Here is a 21,876-nt window from a genome sequence, read left to right on the forward strand (position 1 = left end):
CAGTCAGGGGGAGGGGCACAGGGAAGCTATCTTTCCACCTGAAGCAAAGGAGCTCTAGCGCTGCAAAACTCAGTTGAAGGCTATTATGACCCAAGACACGGAGAAGAAGCTTCTGGTCCTGAAACCGAAATACCATGAGAAGTGGGATAAAGCAGACCATGTTCTGGCATGGAGATTGAGAGAAGAGAGGAAGAGGAGGACGATGGGGGATATAAGGGCCGAGGAGAGTGGGTCTGTATTCAACCCCAAGTGTATTGGAAGTGAATTCCCAAAGTACTATAGCAACCTCCACACGTTAGAACGGAAGGGGAAGGAGTCACAAATAGATGCTTTCCTGAGGGGTCTACCTGTCCTCTGGCTTCCCCCAAGGTGGAAGGGAAGATCTTGAGCACCCTATAAGTGTGGAGGAAGTCTTGATGGCCATTAAGGATATGAAGGCAGGGACATCCCCGGCAGAAGATTACTTTACCATCAAATTTTCTAAGCTGTACAGGTCACTGTTGGCACAATGCTTAGTGAAGTTGTTCCCTGCATATCTGCAGGGGAAGGCTCTGCCTTCGACATTGATGGCAACAATAATAGCTATTCCAAAAGAGGGGACGGACCCAATTATGTGCTCCTCCTACAGACCATTTCCATCCTTAACAGTGACATGAAGATTCTAGCGAAAATCCTGGAAACGAGACTAGAGGGGAAAATGCCAAAATTAGTACACAGAGATCAGGTGGGCTTCATCAGAGGGAGACACGGCTCCAACAACATTCAAAAGACTATTCATTTGATCCATAGTGCACAGGAGGGCGACCTGGACGCTTGTTTGGCATCGCTAGATTCTGAGAAGGCCTCAAATGGCCCTTCATGATGAAGGTCCTTGAGAAGATGGGATTCGGTCCAAACTTCATTAGATGGGTAGAATAGCTCTATAATAAGCCCAGGGCCAGGGTTGGTGTCAATGGGGGACACTCTGAGGTCTTTGCACTGACCAGAGGAAGAAGACAGAGATGCCCCTTCCCCTCGCTACTTTATGCCTAAACAATGTAGATGCTGGTGATTGTGATCCGTTCTAATGGGCAGATCAGGGGCATAAGCAGTGGGGAGATTGAGTGCAAGATACCGCTTTTTGCTGATGATATATTGGGATACCTCCCCGATATCCAGAACTCACCTCCGGCGCTTATGGGCTAAATATTAATGTAAGGAAATCATGCATCATGCTGATTCTCAAGCTCAGCCCCCTTCTGGATTCCAAGAAACGATACCAGGGTATGAGAGTGGAAGACAAGGGCATAAGGTACCTGGGCATACAAGTGACTAGAAACTTAGGCGAGATGGTTTCGGCCAGCTATGTTCCATTACGCCCACGGCATACCTGAAAAGGTGCGACCCCCTTATACGGACGTAGTACAGTCAGATGACATCTTTTAAGATGAATATACTTCCCCCAACTGCTAGACTTCTTTACAGCCATCCCGAAACAGCTCCCAGAGAGATTCTTTCTAGACGTCCCAGGCGAACCTTATCTGGGGTAATAAGACACTGATGGTGAAAATGGCGACTCATGCTCCAGAGGGATAAGGGAGGATTTGGATTCCCCGACATACAACTGTTCTACAAGGCGGCACAGCTGAGGGTGATGCTCTAGTGTATGAGGGACAATTTGGGGACTTATTGGACCTATCTGGAAGATTTAATCCCTCACCTTCATTGGGTGAGCTGCTATCTCTGGTCTCCACCTGGGGCCTTCCCAAACCGCCTCGGGTCTCACCCCATCTTGGGGGGGGGTTTGGTCCATCTGGCATGACAGCAAAGATAACCATAGTTTTTCGACATGGTCTTTCCCGTGGTCCTCGGTGTGGGGACTCCTATTTCACTTCGGACACCAGGGGCTTGCCTGCTCGCAGAAATTGTCAGACGGTGGACTTGAACGGGTGGGGACAACTGTTTAAGGATGGGGTTTTTCGGGACCTGGAGTCTATCCGGGAGGCACTGGGAAAGGATGTGGTTTCAGTGTTTGAGTACCTCTGCATCATGGGCCTATTAACAGATCCAAAGTGGGGAGACTCAGTAGCAAGAGGAGATACTGCCGTTGAGAAGATTGTAGACATCCCCACCACAAGAAGGGACATCTTGTCTAGACTATATCAACCCATGAACGAGGCCCGCCTGGAGAGGAGGCCGTTGCAGAGGTGTTGGGTGGACCTAGTGGGGGAGGAGATCCTGGAGGAGCAATGGGCGCGAAGCTACAAGGTTGCCTTTCAGGGCGGATTGTTCACCTCCACGATGGAGCCTAACTTTAAGATGTTGATGGGATGGCATGGCTATCCAGGATGTTCGAGGGCGCCTCTCCAATGTGTCCTAGGGGATGTGGGCAGAGGGGATCTCTAGCCCTTATGTGGTGGTATCCCAAGGTGCAGGTGTTCTGCAAGGAGGTGCTGAGCTCGATGTAGGTGGTCAGGGGAGTCAGGTTGGGTTTAGACCCTTTGCAAATGCTCTTGGGGGCTCTCTGCAAGGGACAGGGAGGAATATAGACTCCCTAGGATGTGGGAAGCAATGTTGAGAGCTGGGAGACTGGCCATAGCACAGAGCTGGAAAAATGAAACGCTACCATTGAAAGAAGTTTGGGAAGGAACATAGCATGATGGTAATAGAGAAGCTGACAGCGATAGTGCACGACAGGCTGAGTGAGTTCTATGCGGAGTAGTGTGCACTACTGCTGAAATGGGGGCTCGAAGGGGAGAACCCAGCAGGTCACATAGACACCTGAACAGGGGAGGTGTTGGAGAGGTAGCACCCAAACTGATAATTTCCAATTGATCGTATGGTAAATCTGTCCGAATTCGGCCAGTACCATTAGATCGTTTGGAAACAATCAGATTGGGTAATCACTGCCAAACATGAGGAGCAGGGGTCGCAGAGGTGTCCCCCGCTCACCATGTTTGGTGGTGATTACCATTGGGAAACTGTTTCTCAACTCGAGAAAAAACTACAAAAAAAGATGGCCGTCATGGATGGCGGAGAAGAGAACTACACCTAGTTCCGTCTCCCTTTCTATGGCAGCTGTTTACAAGTCGGACACGCGCTGGGAACTCTACTGTATCCTGCGCTGGTGAGAGACAAAGCAGCGCAAGCTAAGTGGGGTGGGGGAGGATTGGATATGTGGAAAAGGGGGGTGAGGGAAAGGTGGGCGGGGGAGAGTTCACTTACCTGATTCCCGGTGGTAAAGACCTAGTTCTGAGCCTCCTCATTGGCTGGGAAGCTGCCCACACTCCCCTTCACCGGGTTTGAGCATCTCTGACAAATAACGGTATGGGACATTAGATCCGGGCTAGTATCTTATTACTTTAGATTTTGTTTCTCGGTGTGAGTGTTTATTACAAATGTTTTAAAGGTGGACCTATAGTTGTTTTGTTGCATTAGTAGTGTGGATGTTACAGGAATCTTCATGCCTGCCTTGACTTGTGTGCCCTAAGCATGATTTTAGATGTTTGGTGTATACATTTTTTGAAATTCTACATAACATCCTTAGGCTTTTGCCTCTTAGAAAGTGTGCAGAGGATGTAGTTTTCCAAAAATTGGATCTCTTTGTTTCTTGTTGTATAATTGTAATCAGAACATCAAATTGTGCTTCTCTCTTTTCATCTATTAACAGAGCACTTTAGAAAGTGGTTTGAAAGCAGTACAATCGAGCCCATCTGTTTTTGGAAACCACCAACAAGAAAAAAATGAAGACATGCTGGCCATTCCTTTTGATGATATGAAGAATGTGTTGTGGAAGCGTCTGTGTCTAGCTCAGGTAAATAAAAATGCATGCTGAGGTCAACATGTGGTTGTGACAAAATGATTACTGCTCTGCAGGAGCACAGGGTGGAGAAGTGCACAAAACTCCTACTCAGCCCCATTCTACTACTAAACTCGCAGTGATTCCAATCATAAAGGGGAAACCGGTGCAGCCCAACTGGCTTGCCTTCTTTGCCTCTTTAAGTTAGCATGGGCAGAGGGCAGACTACAGTCTTCAGGAAGGATGTGAGCTAGCACAGAAGCAGAGCAAACTGGTATTGTGGTACCAAATTAACAAATCTATAAAAATAGGCTACTTTTATAATATTAGACATACAAACACACTAATAAAAAAAACTCTATAACCTACCCCTTTTAGGGAATACACAGAATATGAAGACTTTATAATGGAAGGTGGCACCCTGGATCTGAACATAGGGGTACACAGACAATAATTTTAGCAGCAATGTCAAGCTCACTGAAGATGTCTTTAAAAAAAGGTGGAGGCTGGTGTCTTGCTACTCACTGGGGCCTTTCAAGGCATGCTACGGGGACAGACTTGATTCAAGTGCCTTTAATGGTTATTCTTGGTGTTCAGCTGCATTGAGCCAGGCTTATTTGCACTTTTCTGTTATTCGAGTTAGCATCAAGACGGGTCGAGTCGATGGCTTCCCGCACCTGAGGTCTGTGTAGAGAAAGGTTGAGACTATTGCTTCCAGTAGGTAGAGTCTGCATCCAGACAGGTTGAGATCAGTGCTTCCAGCAATTCAAATCAAGGTTGGCGAGTCAATGGGTTCGAGGTGTGTCAAGTCCGTGTCAAGATGGTTCAAAAAGCAGTGTGTGTCAAAGGTGGTTCAGGTGGCTTGCAACTGGACAAACAACTCGACATGGCTGAGCGAAATTTAAAGCAGATCAAAGCAGGCAAACCGTTCCCATTGCTGGTTCTTGACTTATGGTTGCTGAAGGACCCTGCTAAGTCTCCAGTGGCAAGGTGGATAGTTTGTTCTGCGCTTCCCAGCCAAGAAGGTTTTTAGAGAGCACTTGCAGGATCTATCTTCTCCAGTGAACAGGTCAGTTGGTAACAGTGGTCTCAGACTGCCGTAGTCTTGTCAGCCAGTAGATCACCCCTAATTGTACTCTGGGATGGTTGAGGGAAAAGGCTTGCCATTTTCTTTGAAGTCTTTGTCTTCACCTCCACAGAGGAGGGCTTTTCAGCAGACTGTACCCCCCAACAAAGTTCCAGATGTAAACCTTCAGCATTCCAAAGACGGTTCAATAAGAGGGGTTGTCTCACCTGTTTAAATAGGCATCTGCTACAGCAATTGGTTCCCTTCTAGCATTCTGCAAAGGGTCCATTCCTCTCTGCTCTTCTGCCTGGTGTTGTCATACTCTGGGTGCTTTATCTTCAGGAAGTGGGAAGGGCATAGGAAGTTTTGGAAGCTCTTGGAGAATCCAAGTAGGTGGGACCCTTTTTTGTGCTGGTGCTTCTCTTGTGGCTTCTGTAGCTCCATCTTCATCTCCTCTCTACACCGGCGTCTGTAAATAACCACCATGGTGTGATTTCCTTTGCCCTCGAAGAGCCTGGCCTTTGAAGCACTGTACCCTGGGAATAGTTCCTGTCTTGCTGAAAGTTGACAAGCCTTTCACATGGAAGACCGTCTTTTGCTGGGACTGAGCCCACATGACCTGTTTTAGGTAAAAGCTCACTATAACGAATAGACTCACTGTGTGACACTTGAGGAATGATGGGCAAGACAGGCCCCTGAACAGTATCAGACCTCACCAAACTCGAGCTGTAGTCTCGCCACGGGCCAGAACAGCCGTCTAGAACCGTTTGGGGTTGGACTTCACCTCCTTCTCTGTGACAGTTTTTAGAGTGTTTAGCAGGGCTGCCAACGAGTAGTGGGGCTAGTAAAACAAGAAGGGACGTTACTATCAAGATTCATGATGTATCCTTCACCATCCCCCCTTGCAAAGCATAGACCTACCGAGATGGATGGTTACTGCAGAGGTGACACCACTAATGGAGATAGTTCTTGAACAACCATAGGCTATTGTATGGAACTCTGAAGGACATGAGACAACAGTGAGTCACAGCTGGTATATAGGGAACCTGAAAAAGCACAGAACAGAAAACCGACCCCAATCTTGCTGTAACAGAACAACACAAAGCAAGAGTGGGAAAGAGTTCCAGAAGGCAGGTGGGACCATTGAGGCCTGTAACTCTTAGGTAGGAACAGAAAGTACTGTTCAAGCACATACTCGCAGGACTGTAGAGAAGGTCTGCTGCTCACCCACTCTCATTTGGATATAGCATGACAAGTGCATGGTCTCAGCCATAAAGCAAAACCGCAAAACACAGCCGCATATATCAGAAGTGCGGCCTGTGAGAAAATAGAGTGGAGTGTGGTGGAGTGGAGAGTAAAAGCCTAGTAAGTGATCTGTTTTGGCTGCCTATGCCAGGAGCGGTCACTGGAACCATTGTGGGTAGCAGAGTGGAGCGGGGGGTGGTCGACGACCTAGACCAGGAGGACAACCCCTTTCCAGGTAAGAAAATAAGCAAGGGTTCGCATCCGGTCTCGGAAAGCAGAGTGTAAGTAATCCTTTCCACAGAGGTGCCAACAGCGAGCAAGTTCTGTAGTTTGGAGCAAGGCAGATTGACTGGCTCGAGCGCATTGCAATACGAGAGTGCTCACTCCTGCAATCCCTTGTTGCGCACCTGTGACATCAGTGACACTCTGGCCGTAGTGCCACTGGTGGACTCTGGTGCCGGAGCATGCTCCCGACAGTACCCCTCCCTTCTCCCCGAAAGACGAGGCTCACTTGGATGACGAGTGTGAAATGAGCGTGGCAGTCCAGAAGTCTTGCTAGCAGAACTTGACTCCCATGAGTGTTTTGTAGTGCCTCAACCTTTCCAATGAAGCAGACGTTCGACACCCTGTCCTTTGCGTCTGGAGTCAAAAATATTTTGGAATGTTTGGGTGCCTCTATCATGCAATGGAGGCAGGAGGGCAGGATGCAGAAGGGACACCTGAAATGTGGGATGAATGTTCTAATGGGAAATCTGCTCTTAGAATACAGAAGGGTCAAGAAACACATTTTTTGTTTCTTGCGGGTCTATGAATACTAATATGTCTGGATGGGCACCATAGCAAGTCGTTAACTTGATAAGAAGAGGCAGTCTTATTTTCTGGTCGACAAACCATTTTTTATACTTGTCCTTCACTTTTCTCAAATTGCCTTATGCTTCATTGTGTATTTCTACCAGTTGTGTGGCTATCTCCTGTGCAACTGCAACAGGACAAGTGGATGGAGTCTGTTTGTAAGGTTTGGGGATGGACTCTGGTTAGACAGAAGAAAAGGGAGATATCAATGGAGGCATGGTAGTGATTGTTGTAGGCGAAATGTGCTAAGGGCAGCAGATCAACCCAGTTGTATTGGACATGATTGAAGTAACAAGGCAGGTGTGTCTGACCTTGTTGACCTGCTCCGTTTGCCCATCCGTGTGTGGATCGAATGCAGTGGAATGGAAAACCTGAAACCGCATAGTTTGGCTAAAGCATTATGACAAATTGGATTCTGCCCTGCAGAGGTTAAAGTATGAGTAGAGGCTAAAATGCTCACTATGCCCTCACACTGCTACAAACCGAGAGCAACACAATCGTAAAGGTAAATCATGCATAATTAAGAGCTGTATATACCTCCCCATTTGTGGTAACGTGGGCCGAGGGAAGGCTGTGCTCCTAAGAGGTGTGATTCACTGCGACCCAAACAGCAAAGCATAACAGTCCAAAATAAAGGGAATTTCCAATCAAGGTTAGGTGATCTACTTTAATAAAACACACCATCTGCAAAATAACACTACTCAAAACCCACCGCCGAGGAGGGAACCAGATAATAAGTGAAGAGAGCAGCGCAATGCAGCAATGAGTAATGCTTCAGGGGTGTAAATCAAGTAAAAACCTCAATGTTCTCTAATAAGAATGTTTCTCAGATGCAAAAAGGGGATTAGTGACCTAACCAGACTCTAGGGCACAGTCCTGGACCAAGGGGGTAGTTAATAGTCAATAGTGCATTTTGGCGGTTTGACAGGCTTCACGCATTGGTGTGAGTGGATCAGGCGTAGTTTGTGTATGTTTGATTCTGTTTGCCCAGGCGGTTATCGGGTGAGTTAAAAAGCAGTAACTCTGTGCGGTTCTAAGGCAGCATTCAGTGTTCCAGGCTCGGTTTCGAATCGACAAGTGACTCTCCAGCAGCTTGTCGGGTCCCGGTGTCAAGAGATTGATTCAAGCCTAGTAGGTGATTCAAACCTAGTAAGTGACTTGCTTAGCGAGGGCATGATACAGCGCCGAGGGGGCTCAAGATGCAGGCCCTTGTTCTGAGGAGCACCGAAAAACAGCACTGGTGGGATCCCTCAGTGTCGAACACGGCACGTTTTGATTTCAAGATTCTCTCCCTAACGCACTGATGCATCCACAATACGGCATCCTCCTTCCTCACCCAATGCATCTCCCAAAGAACCAAACTCCCCTGCCTAGGTTGCTCATCCATTTTGTTATTGGCCATCACCAGATTCTCGAGGAAAAGAGCGGGAGGCACTTGCTTCACGGTCATTGCCCCTACCCTATGGAATGCCCTACCGCTGCACATCTAAGATCAGGCATCCTACCTCATCTTCAGAAAATATTTAAAAACCTGGCTGTTCGACATATAGAACTAACCTGAAATGGGGGTTTCCCCCTGATGTGGTAGGATTGTCCTGATACTATACCTCCTAGCAATCACCCTCCCCTGCGAGGCCCCAGATCCTTCACCATGGCTTAGCCTGAGGCCTCTTGCTACATCCGGCTCTCCTGGCATGCCCACACCCCGCCTTGGCTTAGCAGGTCACAACATAATGCTGCCCTTGGGACCCACGAGACACCAGCTCCCGTACCTTTCCCTAGCTGTTTACAAATACCACCTTATAAGGAGTATTCTGGTGTTTACACCAAAGTTGAGTACTGATATTGCGACACAATGTACCATGCAGATAACTGGTAGCAATATATGGGTTAAACCCTCTTTTTTGTTCACGTGTGGTGGATCTGATATAGGGTCAATACAGTGTATACTAGAAGAGATCAGATAGACTACCTCTTTCTCAATCTGCTTACTGCAGAGGCTCAGGTGCGGTACTTCTATCTATTGCACATAAATCATGAAATAGACATTGTAGACATGGTTATATCAAAGTTAAATAATGCAAATTTTATTCAATCATAATCTAAAAACTTTAAGAACAACAAAAGAAAGCCTGCATCAATTCGGCATTTCAAATTTGATTTACTGTGAGCATCTAGTGCTCTCTGTGAGATTAGTATGTGACAAACTGTTCTAAATCAACTGATGCTTGCAGTTTACACATTTATTACACTGTAAACTTTCTAGATGTGTCTACATATGTTCATATGTTTTGGCCTTGTTCAAAAGAATGTATTAGATGCCATCTCTGGCATCATTGTTTGACGTTTTGGCCATCTTCAGGACAAAGATTGATTTGATTTTCAGACTGTCGTCTAACAATGACTGTAGCCTTTGATCAAAGAGTAAAATTGGAACTTCAATTTTTTCAACACAGGAAGTTTTCTTCCTATTGACTCTAATCTTCTATTTTCCGATAATAACTGAGGGATTTATTTCTTTCCAAAATCATTCCATACTGAGTCTGGACGAATCTTGATACCCGGTATGTTGTTAGGGTGTGTTCTGCTGTTTATTTGGTTCGCTCGCTCGATTTTTACTCAGCGTTCCACAGGTTAGCTCCAATTATGATGCATATAACTGCCAGGTTTCTTCACAAATGTCTGCTTCCTAGTATAACCAAATTTCTACAAACGTCATGGAAACTTGCCATGCTATATAAAATGAGCTCTGACTGAACACCGGGAGAGCTCTCAGTCTGACAACTGTCCCTTGTCATTCTGTATTACTGTATTCTGCTGTTTATCTTTCTCTAATAATAACTTGGTTTACCTCTCAGTGGTGTCCTGACTCTTTATTGCTACATCAGGTAATACCGAGACTCGTCCTTCCTGTTGCTCAACTGGACTGGGGCAACCGGTTTGCAGAAATTGTAAGAAGACTGCCTCCTCATCCAGCCTGACCTATCAAACCTACAGACCACGGCGATATGGTCCCACTGCTCCCAGAAATGATTTCATTATTCACCCTGGCAATTCCAATGTTAATCCACCGCCCTGCTGCCTCCTCCTCCTTCTCTGATGCCGCCAAATGGGCGTTACCAGGATATGATGATACTCTATGGACCTTTGCTTCCTAAATTCATCAGCGCCGTGATACTTACGGGTTTGGATGCTGCCAATAAATGCAATAAATAAAAATAAATAAAAAATGTCAGTTCAACTGGCGTCAAGGCGGCAGAATGATGTGCCTTAGCAAATCTGTTCCTCCTGATGGCACAAGACCCACTTCAGGGGCTCGAGGACAGGAGGGGTCAGTTGTGGGTCTGCTCTCCCAGCTTCAGGAGATTCTGGTGCAGAGTGGCAGGTCCTGGACCACAGCAAGAGTCACACTCAATGTGCCTCGAGAGTGGGTATGGGGCAGAGATTTCCTCTTCCTTAATATGATATGTTTGGTTATTTATAACACGCTTAATACCCAGAGGTTTGTAAGCGCGGACCCGGGAATCGAACCTGTGTTGCTCTGTGTCATCTTGCTTCCAAGGCGAGCATGTTGCCCCTGAGGTATCCCCCTTGTACTTTTCACAGCCCTCAACTGAGGTGAAGGAGCAGTCCAACTTTCCCAAAAGAGGTCCAATGAATTGTTCTCTGGTGTTCCAGACTGAATCAAATAAGTGGTGTGAGACCCCTTCTTTTAAAGGCAGAAGCCCACAGCTAATTGGACTAAAGCGAGCCTGTGTTAGGGGTCCAATCCCTGTTCTTGAGGCAAGTGGACTCTGCCTTCTGCCATCACACCGAAAGTGCTTTTTGCTACAGGAAGTCGGGGGGAAGACAGAAATGAAAGATGGAGGACGAGAGAAACAAGATGGTGGAATCATCTTCCACTGTACAGATCTCCCCTTGTCTACACTAACCCTCCACCTTTCCTAGGCAATAGTATCAAAGGCCTTTAGATATGCAGCACCCCAGTGTGAAGTCAAGCTTTTCGTGAATGGATGTGCCCTTTGATGCCTGTTCCCAGGTCAGATGTCTGTGGAGTGGCTGTCCCCTGGAAAGGGTCTTACCCACCCTTAAAAAGGAACAAAGAGAGGCAATCCTCCAGACTACATCCCTGCCAGTGGAGCAAGATCTAACCTATCTGGGGGGAATACACAACTCTTCCACAGCTGAACTGGGCCTACAGGGGCGACACGTGTTAGCAATGAGTATGAGCAGTGCCGTGCACTGTTATCTCAGTAATGGCTTACATGTAGCTTTTACGTGTATCTGTATTGTTGTATACCTCTGTAAAGCATTACGTTGCATCTCAAAGCTAAGTCTGCGCTCAATAAATACCATAATAATAATTACATTTTGCTAAATGGGTGCATGTTACAAAGCTGTCAAGATGAAAACTGTGGGCTGAACCTGCTCTGTGCCACTCTGATGCAGCAGTTGACAGGTATACACTATGCTTTAGGCATAGAGCTTATGAAAGGGGAATTTGATCAGGAGATTACCCTTTCAGAGATTGAATTACCCACATCATTTTATTAAATTAACAAAAATCAAAAAAAGCCAGGGCTTATTCACCCGTGCCAAATGGCAATCCATCACAGGCATGCCAGAATTCTTCTGTAAAGTGAGGTCCATGATACAAAATCACTTCATTGAAAAGCCCATCCAATTGTATGACGTGTTGAATTAAATGGACCATTAAGGTTTCTGCAGAGGGCAGTAAGCTCGATGGAATAACATTTTTTAGTTGTCTGATGGCCCATTCGACTTCTTGGTAGACGATAACTCTGCTATGAAATCCAGGAATTGTCCCCCAGAGTTCAAAAGCTTTATTGAGGGACTGTAATAAGCTTGCCGGAGCGTGTACCTAGTGCTCCTGCTGTGGACAGGTAGAACCATCCTGCCTGTATTCCAGAACATCCTTATTCATTTGAGGCCACCAAACCCACTTTTGCACCATTTCACAAGTCTGCTTGGCTCCAGGAAGGCCATCTAGAGAGGAATATTCAAGGCAGTTCCTTTCATACCTTTGTTGTTGGAACATTGTTCCTGATCCTGAACTGTAAAATCTCAGGATCAGTCAAGGAGAGTTTCATTTGTTGTTCTCGGGTGCCTGCTAGGTTATTATGGGAGTCACTTGTGGTTGCGGAAATGGGTAAAGGCTCCACCTGCATGTTTGTGTTAGGATCTTGCTGAGATAACTTGTCAGCCTTGTCAAACAACTTGTCAGGATAAGATATGTGTAAAACAAGCACTTTACAGGTTACAGGTGTGAGTCTTCCCATTAGAATTGCTTGAATGCAATTAGAGGGACATGCCTGACCTTCACAATGCTCTATAGGCATCTTCCTCATCTCAGTACTAGAGTGGTGAAATAGGTAACTGGTGTTCACTACACCTAGTCGCCTCTTCCTCGTCCGGATTATAGTAGGTTAAATGAGGAAAATTGAGGGGAACTGCTGCACGATAGCCCATAAAGGCGAGGGGAGGGTTAGGTTGATTCTCGCAGGGAAAGGGGGATACCATGTCTTGCCTGTTTCACCCTTAAACCTTCCTTTTCCTGGTGCTGCTAGATTGGCAGTGTCTCATGGCAGGATTCTGTGTCTCCTCTAAGGACATCTCACTCCCAATCCCAAGGACCCTCCACCCAGGTGAACCTCCCTCGCTGCTCCACGCCCAGGGTAAGGATCCAGAGGCGATGGCCTTTCTCTGGCCACCTGAGAAGCGGTCCCAAGGGGAGTCGATGTGAGGACTCCCTCATGATTCTCACAGGTTGTGGCCAGTCCAACATTGCATGTACTTACCTCTGGTCCATTCATGCTCTGCTTGGTGTTTGAATGTAACCCAGAAATTCTGTTTCGTGGATGTGAAACTAGCATTTCTCTTGCTTGCCGTACAACTGATGGTGCCTAAGTCGTTCCAATACCTGTAGTACGTGACATTTGTTTTCTTGCAATTGAAGATGTTGTCCAGAAACACACAGCTGATATCATTGAACACATCCGAAATAAAGTGATGAAGTTCGGCCTGCTTGTTCACAAAGCAAACAGCATGGCCTGGTATTCATAGTGGCCTAATGTTTTGACCAGGTTATAAGTGCCTTGTATTTCCAGTTTTGGAACCACTTTGTTGTGCGGACTTCATCAACCAGATCGGGTATGAATGCAAGTGGATACTGTTTTTTTGTGATGTTTTTCTGCTCTCAACAGTCCATGCTAGGACTCGGGTCTCCATTTATTTTATTGACAAAAAAATATTGGGGCTCCAACTAGAGAAAACAAATGCAGAATGAAGCCCTTATTAAGGGCATCATAGATGTACTCTTTCAACAGGATTTTTTAAAGTGCAATGAGGGAATATACCCAGCCATGATGAATCTGGTCATCCAGTATGAGATCAATGGGCCAATCATATGCCCGACGTGGGAGCAAATTGGTGCACCAATTAGTAGGAGGAAAAAGCATCCTGAAATTCCTGGTAGTCTAGAGGTAGTGAACCAACTCTGGTGATTTTGTGGGTATTAATGGGTGGGTATTAATGGTTTCTAAACAAGGCACGTATTGTCAGTATCTCTCTGTACGGCAGACTTCCTTAAAATACTATGAGGTGAGGTGTACCTGTCGCAAAAAAAAGTTATTGACTAGGTTTTGTTGGGTAAACCAAGTGTGAGGGTTCAGAAATATGAGCCGGACTACTTAACAAAGGTTTTTCAAAAGATGCCATTTTATCAACTGACAAGGTTGGATAAATGCCTTACTATCCCTACCCTGACAAGGATTTCCCGGCCTAAAATAAGCTAAAGGAAACCCTCTAATAAAAAGGTTCTGTCCCTCACACTTGTACAAACAGTTCAACAAGGTAATATGTGGTGATTCAAATATAACAGAAATGACAGTTATGATTACAACCTGGTAACTGTATCTCCTTATATTCTGGGCAAATTCCCCTTCCCAGATTCATGCAGGATTCCGTTGAACAGTTCCAAAAAGATTAGGAAATCCTGTCTTTCAACAAAGTTCCAATGCAGTTATTTTTGCTCCAATTTGAATTCAACCAACAGTTCAAAATTGTTCCACTATTTCTTTCCCCTTTCCACTTTTGACATCGAATTCAAAGCAACTTCTACTCATAAACCAACAATACATCCACTGTTCAATAGGATTAACAAAATATCTTTGTTAGGATGATTCTGCAACACTTCACAAAAAACACCTCAGTGGTTTTGACACTTCTTCTTTGAGACTTTCAACCACAGTACTTCAATGATTTCCACTTGATCCACTCACCTGCCAGGCCTACTAGTACAAGGTTCTCTGCCCCGGTGTACTCTCCTGCCAGGACAGAATAAAACTACTAGCTACAAGTACTTCTGTGGTAAAGGTTAGCTTCCAACAAGTTGGCAAAGTATTTTGCTTCACAACCTCAAGCTTCAATATTTCTTCAGGGAAGACCAGAAACACATTGGTGCTGTATATTACATACTTGTGATTGCCACACACAATGCGGGTTATGCTCCACTCCTCCTGAATACCTTCTGTCAGAAGGACAGCCCTCCTGTCACTCTTGTTTGACCACTTCTGCATTAACCAACTGCTAATCGTGGTTTTCTCTAACTCTTAAATTTCTTTGGCTTTGACAGTGGGTTCAAACAATGGGTTTAAGCAAGTTATGATCCACATAAATGCAGCGGATTTAAATTTAATCAGCATGCTACACCAGCTTTGGAGGACATTAAATTTGCATGACTTACCTGGGAGTGTGGATATACAGCTCCTCTAACTAGGATTTTGCTGTAGAACTTTCTGTCAAACAAACCCAATGGGGTCAAAGTACACATGACACAAGAATGGTGATGCTAATTTATACCATTGGATTAACTATATGACAATTTGAGATAAATACTGCCGGAATATCATATTTTTCTTGAAACAATTTCTCTCCCTTGCCCCTTTTTCTTTTTTTTTTATTCTCAGTTTTTAATTTTTCTCTTTATCCTCTTGAAGCCAGCCTCCTATTCTGTTCAATTTGATTGAATGTCATGACACAAATGACAATGATAATTTGGTCATGTATGTTAATTTGACTCAATGTGTTTTGCTTTATACCAGATTATGTAATCATGGAATTTTGTTAACTTGTTTTGAGCCCAGTTTAAGCCTTGAGAAAAAAAAAAAGGTCGAAACAGGTGCCGGCTGGGGCACATGTGAATCGCATATCAGTATTGTTATCTGTGCTGGGAAATTTAGACGTGAATAGATTGAATGTAAAATGTTGTCATAGGCCAAATCAAGGAAATCACCTTGTTTTGGTATTAAATACCAATTTTATAGGATCACGTGTGGCTTGATAATTTAAGTACGGTAGATTGTGAGAGGAAAAGTGCACTCATACAGGTTTACTGATCTCTAGTTTCTAGACTAGTGTACAGGTGGCACTTTACACGGGTCAGGTTGCAGAAAATCTTCCCGAACTCGTCATTGGAGTGTTGGAGGAACTGTGGTCAGAGGGGTACATGGTTTCACACATGGTGGAAATGTCACGAAATACAGAACTTTTGGGGAGAAGTTAGAGGCACAGTTACCTCCATGTATGAAGTGGACTGTGGGAAAAAGTGCCCATGGATGTTTTATTGGGTCTATGGGTGCATGGGACAGAACCTCTGTCGTAAGCCATTTGAAGGGCCATTGTTGTTCTGATCATCGCTGCTTTATTGCTTATAGCCCAAAGCTGGAAGTGGGTTAAGGTGCCCACATTCCAAGACTGACTGTGGAAAATATGGGAATTTGTAGCTTTAGAATGGGTGGCATATGCTTTACAAAATGAGAGATCTCGATTCTCTGATCAGTGGGCGGAAGCACAGATTTCTTTAAAGGGGACTTAAGAGTTCAGAACTGTCCTAAAGACGTTGATATAGCATTGAATAGGTTGCAGTGCATCTTTTTGTTTTATGGATTTTGTTTGTCGTTTCAATGTGGTGTTTGTAATTTGAGTTGGTATTGATTAGTGTTTCCTTTAGATTATGCACAAAACAGATGCTTGATTTTGGTGTTGTTCCATCAAAGGGGCTCTCTTCCAGTGGGGGTAGGGAGGGATTTGCATGCTGTTTATTGGTGTTGGTTGGCTCTCAGGTATGGTGGTTTGAGATGGGTGGTGGTTGTCTTCCATTTGGTTTGTTGTACTTTGGCTATTTCCTATGTGCCTGTCTTTCCTGATATGATGCATGTTTGCAGTGAGTGTTTGTTGGTTAGAGCCTATACTTCTTGTTTGATTCTGGGTATGTTTTTCCAGTTAGGTTGTTTGTTTAGGTCTGGTGGGTAGTCTGGTTGTTGATGTCCAGTCGTACAGATTGTATGGGTGTTGCCTACCTTTCTTTGGTCAATGTTCCTTGTTTGGCGTTTCAGCAAGAAAATGTTGCTATCCCAGCGGCTAGACTATCCCAGGGATCAAACTATCCTAGAAGCAGACTTATCCCAGGAGCATCTGTATTCCAGGAACAAAACTATCCAAGGGGCAAACTTGTCTGCTTATCCCCGGGGGTTGTTCGCTGGTGCGGTTTCCTGTGGCAGAGGCCTCATTGTGCTGGAAGCTTGTGATGGCGAGGTCTTGCAATGGCAGATTCTCTGAGTGGTAAGTCCTCACTATGTTGGATTTCATAGGCAGAAGACCCCATAGCGCTGTTTCCTTGCAGTGGGGAGTGCCTCAATGGGGCATTAGCTTCCTGATGGTTGGCACCCACTTTGTTAGGGCCTTGTATTGGTAGCGGGTTCACTGTGGTGAAATCCTCTCTGCTGTAGTTGCTCAGTGGCAAAGACTTGTGCTGTGGGAACCTCAGCTTCACAGTGGTAGAGTTCAAAGCAAGATGTTCAAAGTTGCCAAAATTAACAGTGGGATGTTCAGAGTGGGTGGGTGGCAAAGTTCAAAGGTGGCATGCTTTAATAAAGTGGCAAAATCTCACAGTGGCCACGTACCGAGTGGCAGGGCCACACCGTGGAACATTTCAAAGAACGAGCACACAGTGGCAAGTCAAAGTTAGACAACGATCACAGTGGCAGAATGTAAACAAGGCAAGGTGCAAACTTGGCAAAAACTGCTCAAGGCAAAATTCAAAGTGAGAAATCTCACAGTGGCAAAATACAAACTTAAGAAAGTCCCTCAGTGGTAATATTTGATATTACCAACTGGCAGACGCAAAGTTCAAAGTGACAGAATTTTCATAGTGGCAAAATTCAAAGTAAAGAAAGTCCCATGGTGGTAAATTAAGTTCAAAATGACAGAATCACACAGTGGCAACATTCAAAGTGACAGTCACACAGTAGGAGAATTCAAGTGACAGTTACAAAACATCTTGGCAAAAGTGTCATAGAATAAGCTCAGGAATTTGAAGGGATTTTTTTGTTGGTAATAGACCAAGACCAATTTTAGATTTACACCAAATGGATAAGTTTCTCTAGAATGTCAAGTTCAAAATTGTCACCCCAACCCAAATCTTCTAGGCCTCTTTGGAGGACGAATGGTTGTTTTTTAACCATCTTTCTCATTGTGGTGAGTTTGAAGCACTCCCTGTCCTCTGCTATAAGGGAGCCAAGCCACTGGGGACTGGGAAAGTACGACCGATACCGGATATGCATCACAGAGGCTGGAAGGAGTGGGATTCCTGGTCTCATCCTGCCTCCGAAAAGCAATATTATGTTTTACACTCGGAGAATGCCAGACTCTCTCAGCTGTACAGTACGATTACAATTCCCAGCAACCTCTCCCTCTGACGATAACAGTTCATGTGTCAAAGTTAAACTTTAACCCAGCATGCTTAGCAGATGTAACATCAGGGGTGGCTCGTCCATAATGGGCAACGAGGTGCCTACCTGCCAGTACCGCTGCCCATCGTGGATGACATGTGCATGTCAACGCTGCAAAGGCCTTTGATAGGGTTGGATGGCCATTTCTTCAAGCTGCTTTGAAATGGCATGACTTTGATCTGGCATTGATTTCTTTTGGCTTTCACTGTTTATAAAAACCATAAAGCAGAAGTGATTGTGAACAGAGTTTACTCCTCCTACTCCCACCTATTCCAAAGTAGAGGGCATGGCCGTCCCCTTGCCCCACTTTTTACTTATACTGTGCTTGGAAGCCCTTTTACTGCAGATCTGAATAAATTCCCAGATTCTAGGTGTGGGCACTCACACATTCCAAATCGAAACCTCTGCATGCGCAGACAACATCCTGGCTTATGTAGAGCACTTTGCCGATTTGGTGCAGAGTTTTATTTAGATGAAATGGAATGGGTACTATAAGGAACAGCAGTAAACCATGCTAGTCCTTTGCCCACAACCAATATTTTGAACCTAATTATTGAAGTATGTTGAGCTGTTTCTGTACAAATACTACTAATGGCCTGCTGCTAATCCATGCAAATTGAAAGTATTCCAGTCCCAAGGAATGTGTACTATTGCGCATATACCATCAGTGTCTGATTACAAAGCAATTCTGGAAACTATTGGATTCTAGATTTGTTGCCCTAAATTGATGTTGATTGCCAACATGTGTTTCGACCAGCCGGTCTTTGTCAAGGCATACTAGCAAGTAAGTGCTCCCTAATATGTACAGGAAAAAATATCACATTCAGAAGGACAAAAATATACAGAAGCACTTGAGAAACCAATAATCAATAGACCATTAGTATAATTCTGTTCAAAATACCAAAATCATAATCGCATATAAAATACACAGGCAAAACCAATATTAAAATGAGAAATATAAAAATATTAATGAAAATAAAAATGCACGGAAGGGGGAGGTGGAAAAAAAGAAATCAGAAAAAACAAATGTTACTAACTGATCAGTACATGTTAATCCAAGCATTGCATGCATATATGTTCAACATCTAATCCTTACTATGGTAGGTCAGAAGGAGGTGGAGAAAGAGGTTTGATTTTATTGAAATAATAAATAAAAGGCCGATCTCTCCCTACCAAAAAGAGGTTTTCCCTATCTAATTGAAAACTGACTATGGTGTTTGCCGTCAGTGATGTAGCCCAAATAAAAATAGTCAGTCCAAAAAACCACCCTACGCTGACCCTACCACTTAAGATTGCATCAACAAAACAAAAAGGGGTTCCAGGAAAATGACTCCCTTACCCTGGAAAGGCATTTTCAGCCATAATGGTCTAGTTCCTTGTGATGTAGGTAATCAGTTCCTTTAATTCTTTAATGGGACTCTCGGGTTTCCCTTGTCTTGGTTTTGTGATGAATGTGATGACATCATCACACTTTTCCCTGGAGTAGCTTCTCCCCATGTGGCCAGGGGACAGCAGCTGCTACCTGATCCTGACCCTGGGGGTGGCTTTGATGGAGGACCACATAGGGGGAGGCGACCCTCAATGGGATGACGCAACATCATTGGACGAAGTCACATAACCCACATTCCCTTTTAGGGATGTTCCCTCCATTCCCCATGCCCTGATGGTATATTGTAACACTCTCCCTCAACCACATACCAAGTCTTCTTCAAGTATTCCCCATTATCACCCCAGGAACGGTATGTTAACTGAGGCGAGGAAGAAGCAGTGAGCATTGAGGATTACTCCCAATAGGGTCCAACATCAGCTTCCTCAAAGTCCTAGAAGAAACAACCGAACAACAACTGAGATGAGAAAGTGGGACAGAGCAATGAAGATAACACCAGTAAACCAACACAGCGGTCTAATCTTTAAAAATTAGTCAATCATGCCGGGAAGTTTAAATCCGCTACAGCTGACAATGAGGAGAGGTAACTGCAGGGGCTGCATTGACCTGTGCTGACACTGGTCTGAATACTGAGGGAAAGCACACTGTGGGAAGCAGAGTGAAGGCAAATGCAGACAGCGCAAAGAGGAACCAAAGAGCAGGAAGCCCACCTCTTCAGAGTACGGGGCAGCGGGCAGTGAACAGTAAAGAACACAGCAAAGACCCAGCGGCCAACGGGACCACACCGAGCCAGCAGATTGAGATGATCCGAAGTGGAGAAACACGAGAGAAACAGGAATCGCCCACTAAGCCCATATGGGTTACCGGGTTGCCTGAAAATGTGTGCCGTTTCATGAAAGGAACATGAGAAAGGAAAAGGGAAGCCTATGAAGAGATAAACATATATGTGAATTATGCCACGAACAGGCCTCTGAAACCATAAACTACAAAGTAAATGTGAATAGTCTTGATAAATGGGTAGAGACCAAGTGTATGAAAGAAGGGGCAAATATGCAAATATTGAAACCGACTTTGTTAAACAAGGGTCGATAAGTCACCATTGGGGAAATATAATTTTGTGGATAAGAGACAGTAACTGCTTGCAAGTCCTGGCAGCAGAGTATACCAGATGAAGCTAAGCATTTGTAAAGCAAATGCATGACAAGTGTTTAAAATATTGAAAAGCGGTCCTGGCAGGAGAGTATACCAGGCAAAGTCAAGTGTGTGTGGGCTTGCTGTGGTACACCGACAAAAATGGCTGCTTGAGTGAGGAGCTATGCACACACTAAATCCTTAATCTAATATCTTGTGAGTATCCAGACCGCTGATTGCAGAAAATACGGACAGAAAGTATTTAAATGCTCCCGCAGCAGCTGACCAAAATTTAAGTAAAATACTGCAGCGGAACGTCCGTGTCGAGCACTTGTGTGGCTGGCCTGCACTTGGGCTGTGGCATGGTCTTCGCGCCAAATCCGATAGTCCCTGTCTGGAAGGTCCCTGGCAGTGCTCAGCAGACCGCAGCTGTGAGGGTTGAAGAGCAGAGGAGATCCGTGCTCCCACCGCAAACTCTTTCTCTCTGTGGTCCGGCGTGTCGGTGCTGCCGGCATCGCTGAGACAGCTGCTCCGGCCTCCATGAAAGGTATGTGCTTGCGCTGCCTGTCTGTGGACACTGTGTGCCTTTAGTGGGTCACGGCACGGGCTGCCGATACTGAGGTGAAGGAGCGGGCTGTGTGATCGCGTCCCGTCCCTGTTGCCGGAGCCCTGCAATAATCCGACGTGGTTGCCTGAAAACCGGCAGCACTCAGATAGTGTTTTTCAGAGGGTAAACTATTTCAACACAACACGGTCCCATCGTCAAGAGGAGGGAAACAACATACACTTGCTGCCCCTGCTTGGCATAAACTAATAACAGGCACATACTTGCACGCAGCACATTAATTCTAGTTCGCAGACTATACACCGGGGGGGTGGAGATGACACGCGGCACGAAAGGCCACAGAAAGGGTCCCATGGACGCCTTTTCAAATACGCACACCACAGAGGAATCTGAGCTGTGCCAACAGGACACTCCAGCAGCGAATCCGGTCCAGGCAGAACCGAATATGGACGCATACATGTCTCAGCACAGCAGGATGGTTTTTCAGCAGTTCAGCAGCAAACCTGATGACCTAGGAAGTAATATTGTTTCATAAGGACCAACCTACAGCAAGTAAATGCAAGGGTCACGTGAGCAGAGACCAGGGTGAGCGCCCTTGATGAAACATCGACTGCTCTTGGAAAGGACATTGAGGACATAAAAGTATAAAAACGGTGCGCGCCAAATGTGACGACTTGAAATCTAGATCACGGCGTAACAACATTAGGGTGGTGGGCATGTCCAAGAGGTCTGTAAATGTGCCGACGGAAGTGTTCCTGAAGGAGGCACTTCGCAAAATGTCCCTGAATGAGCAGTTCTCGCCGGAATTTCTAGTGGAGAAGACTCATAGATCTCTGACCCCATCACCTAAGCAAGGGGCCCCGCCGTGCACTATCAGCGCCCATTTACTTATGCCCTATGCCATGATTTTACCAGCTAAGCTGTGTATGTAGCACGCAGGCAGATCCCACTTCTTTGAATCCCCAGAGGAGGCCATGGCATACATCGAACAAAACAACCTGGCGCAATCAGGCAGCGACTGACACTTGTGGCTATCCTGCA

The 21,876-nt window shown here is 45.3% G+C and overlaps 1 protein-coding gene across 1 annotated transcript in view; it reads left to right on the top strand.

The window, feature by feature from the left end:
- SLF1 (SMC5-SMC6 complex localization factor 1) overlaps positions 1-21,876 on the top strand; it is a 1,342,282-nt gene that overhangs the window by 420,693 nt on the left and 899,713 nt on the right. Inside the window, exon 6 of the mRNA XM_069627641.1 lies at positions 3,650-3,793. Within this exon, the coding sequence (XP_069483742.1) occupies positions 3,650-3,793 (144 nt within the window). The remainder of the gene's footprint in view (positions 1-3,649; positions 3,794-21,876) is intronic.

Source organism: Ambystoma mexicanum, chromosome 6p, assembly GCF_040938575.1.
Source record: "Ambystoma mexicanum isolate Mex_15411 chromosome 6p, UKY_AmexF1_1, whole genome shotgun sequence".
NCBI classification, from domain to species: domain Eukaryota; kingdom Metazoa; phylum Chordata; class Amphibia; order Caudata; family Ambystomatidae; genus Ambystoma; species Ambystoma mexicanum.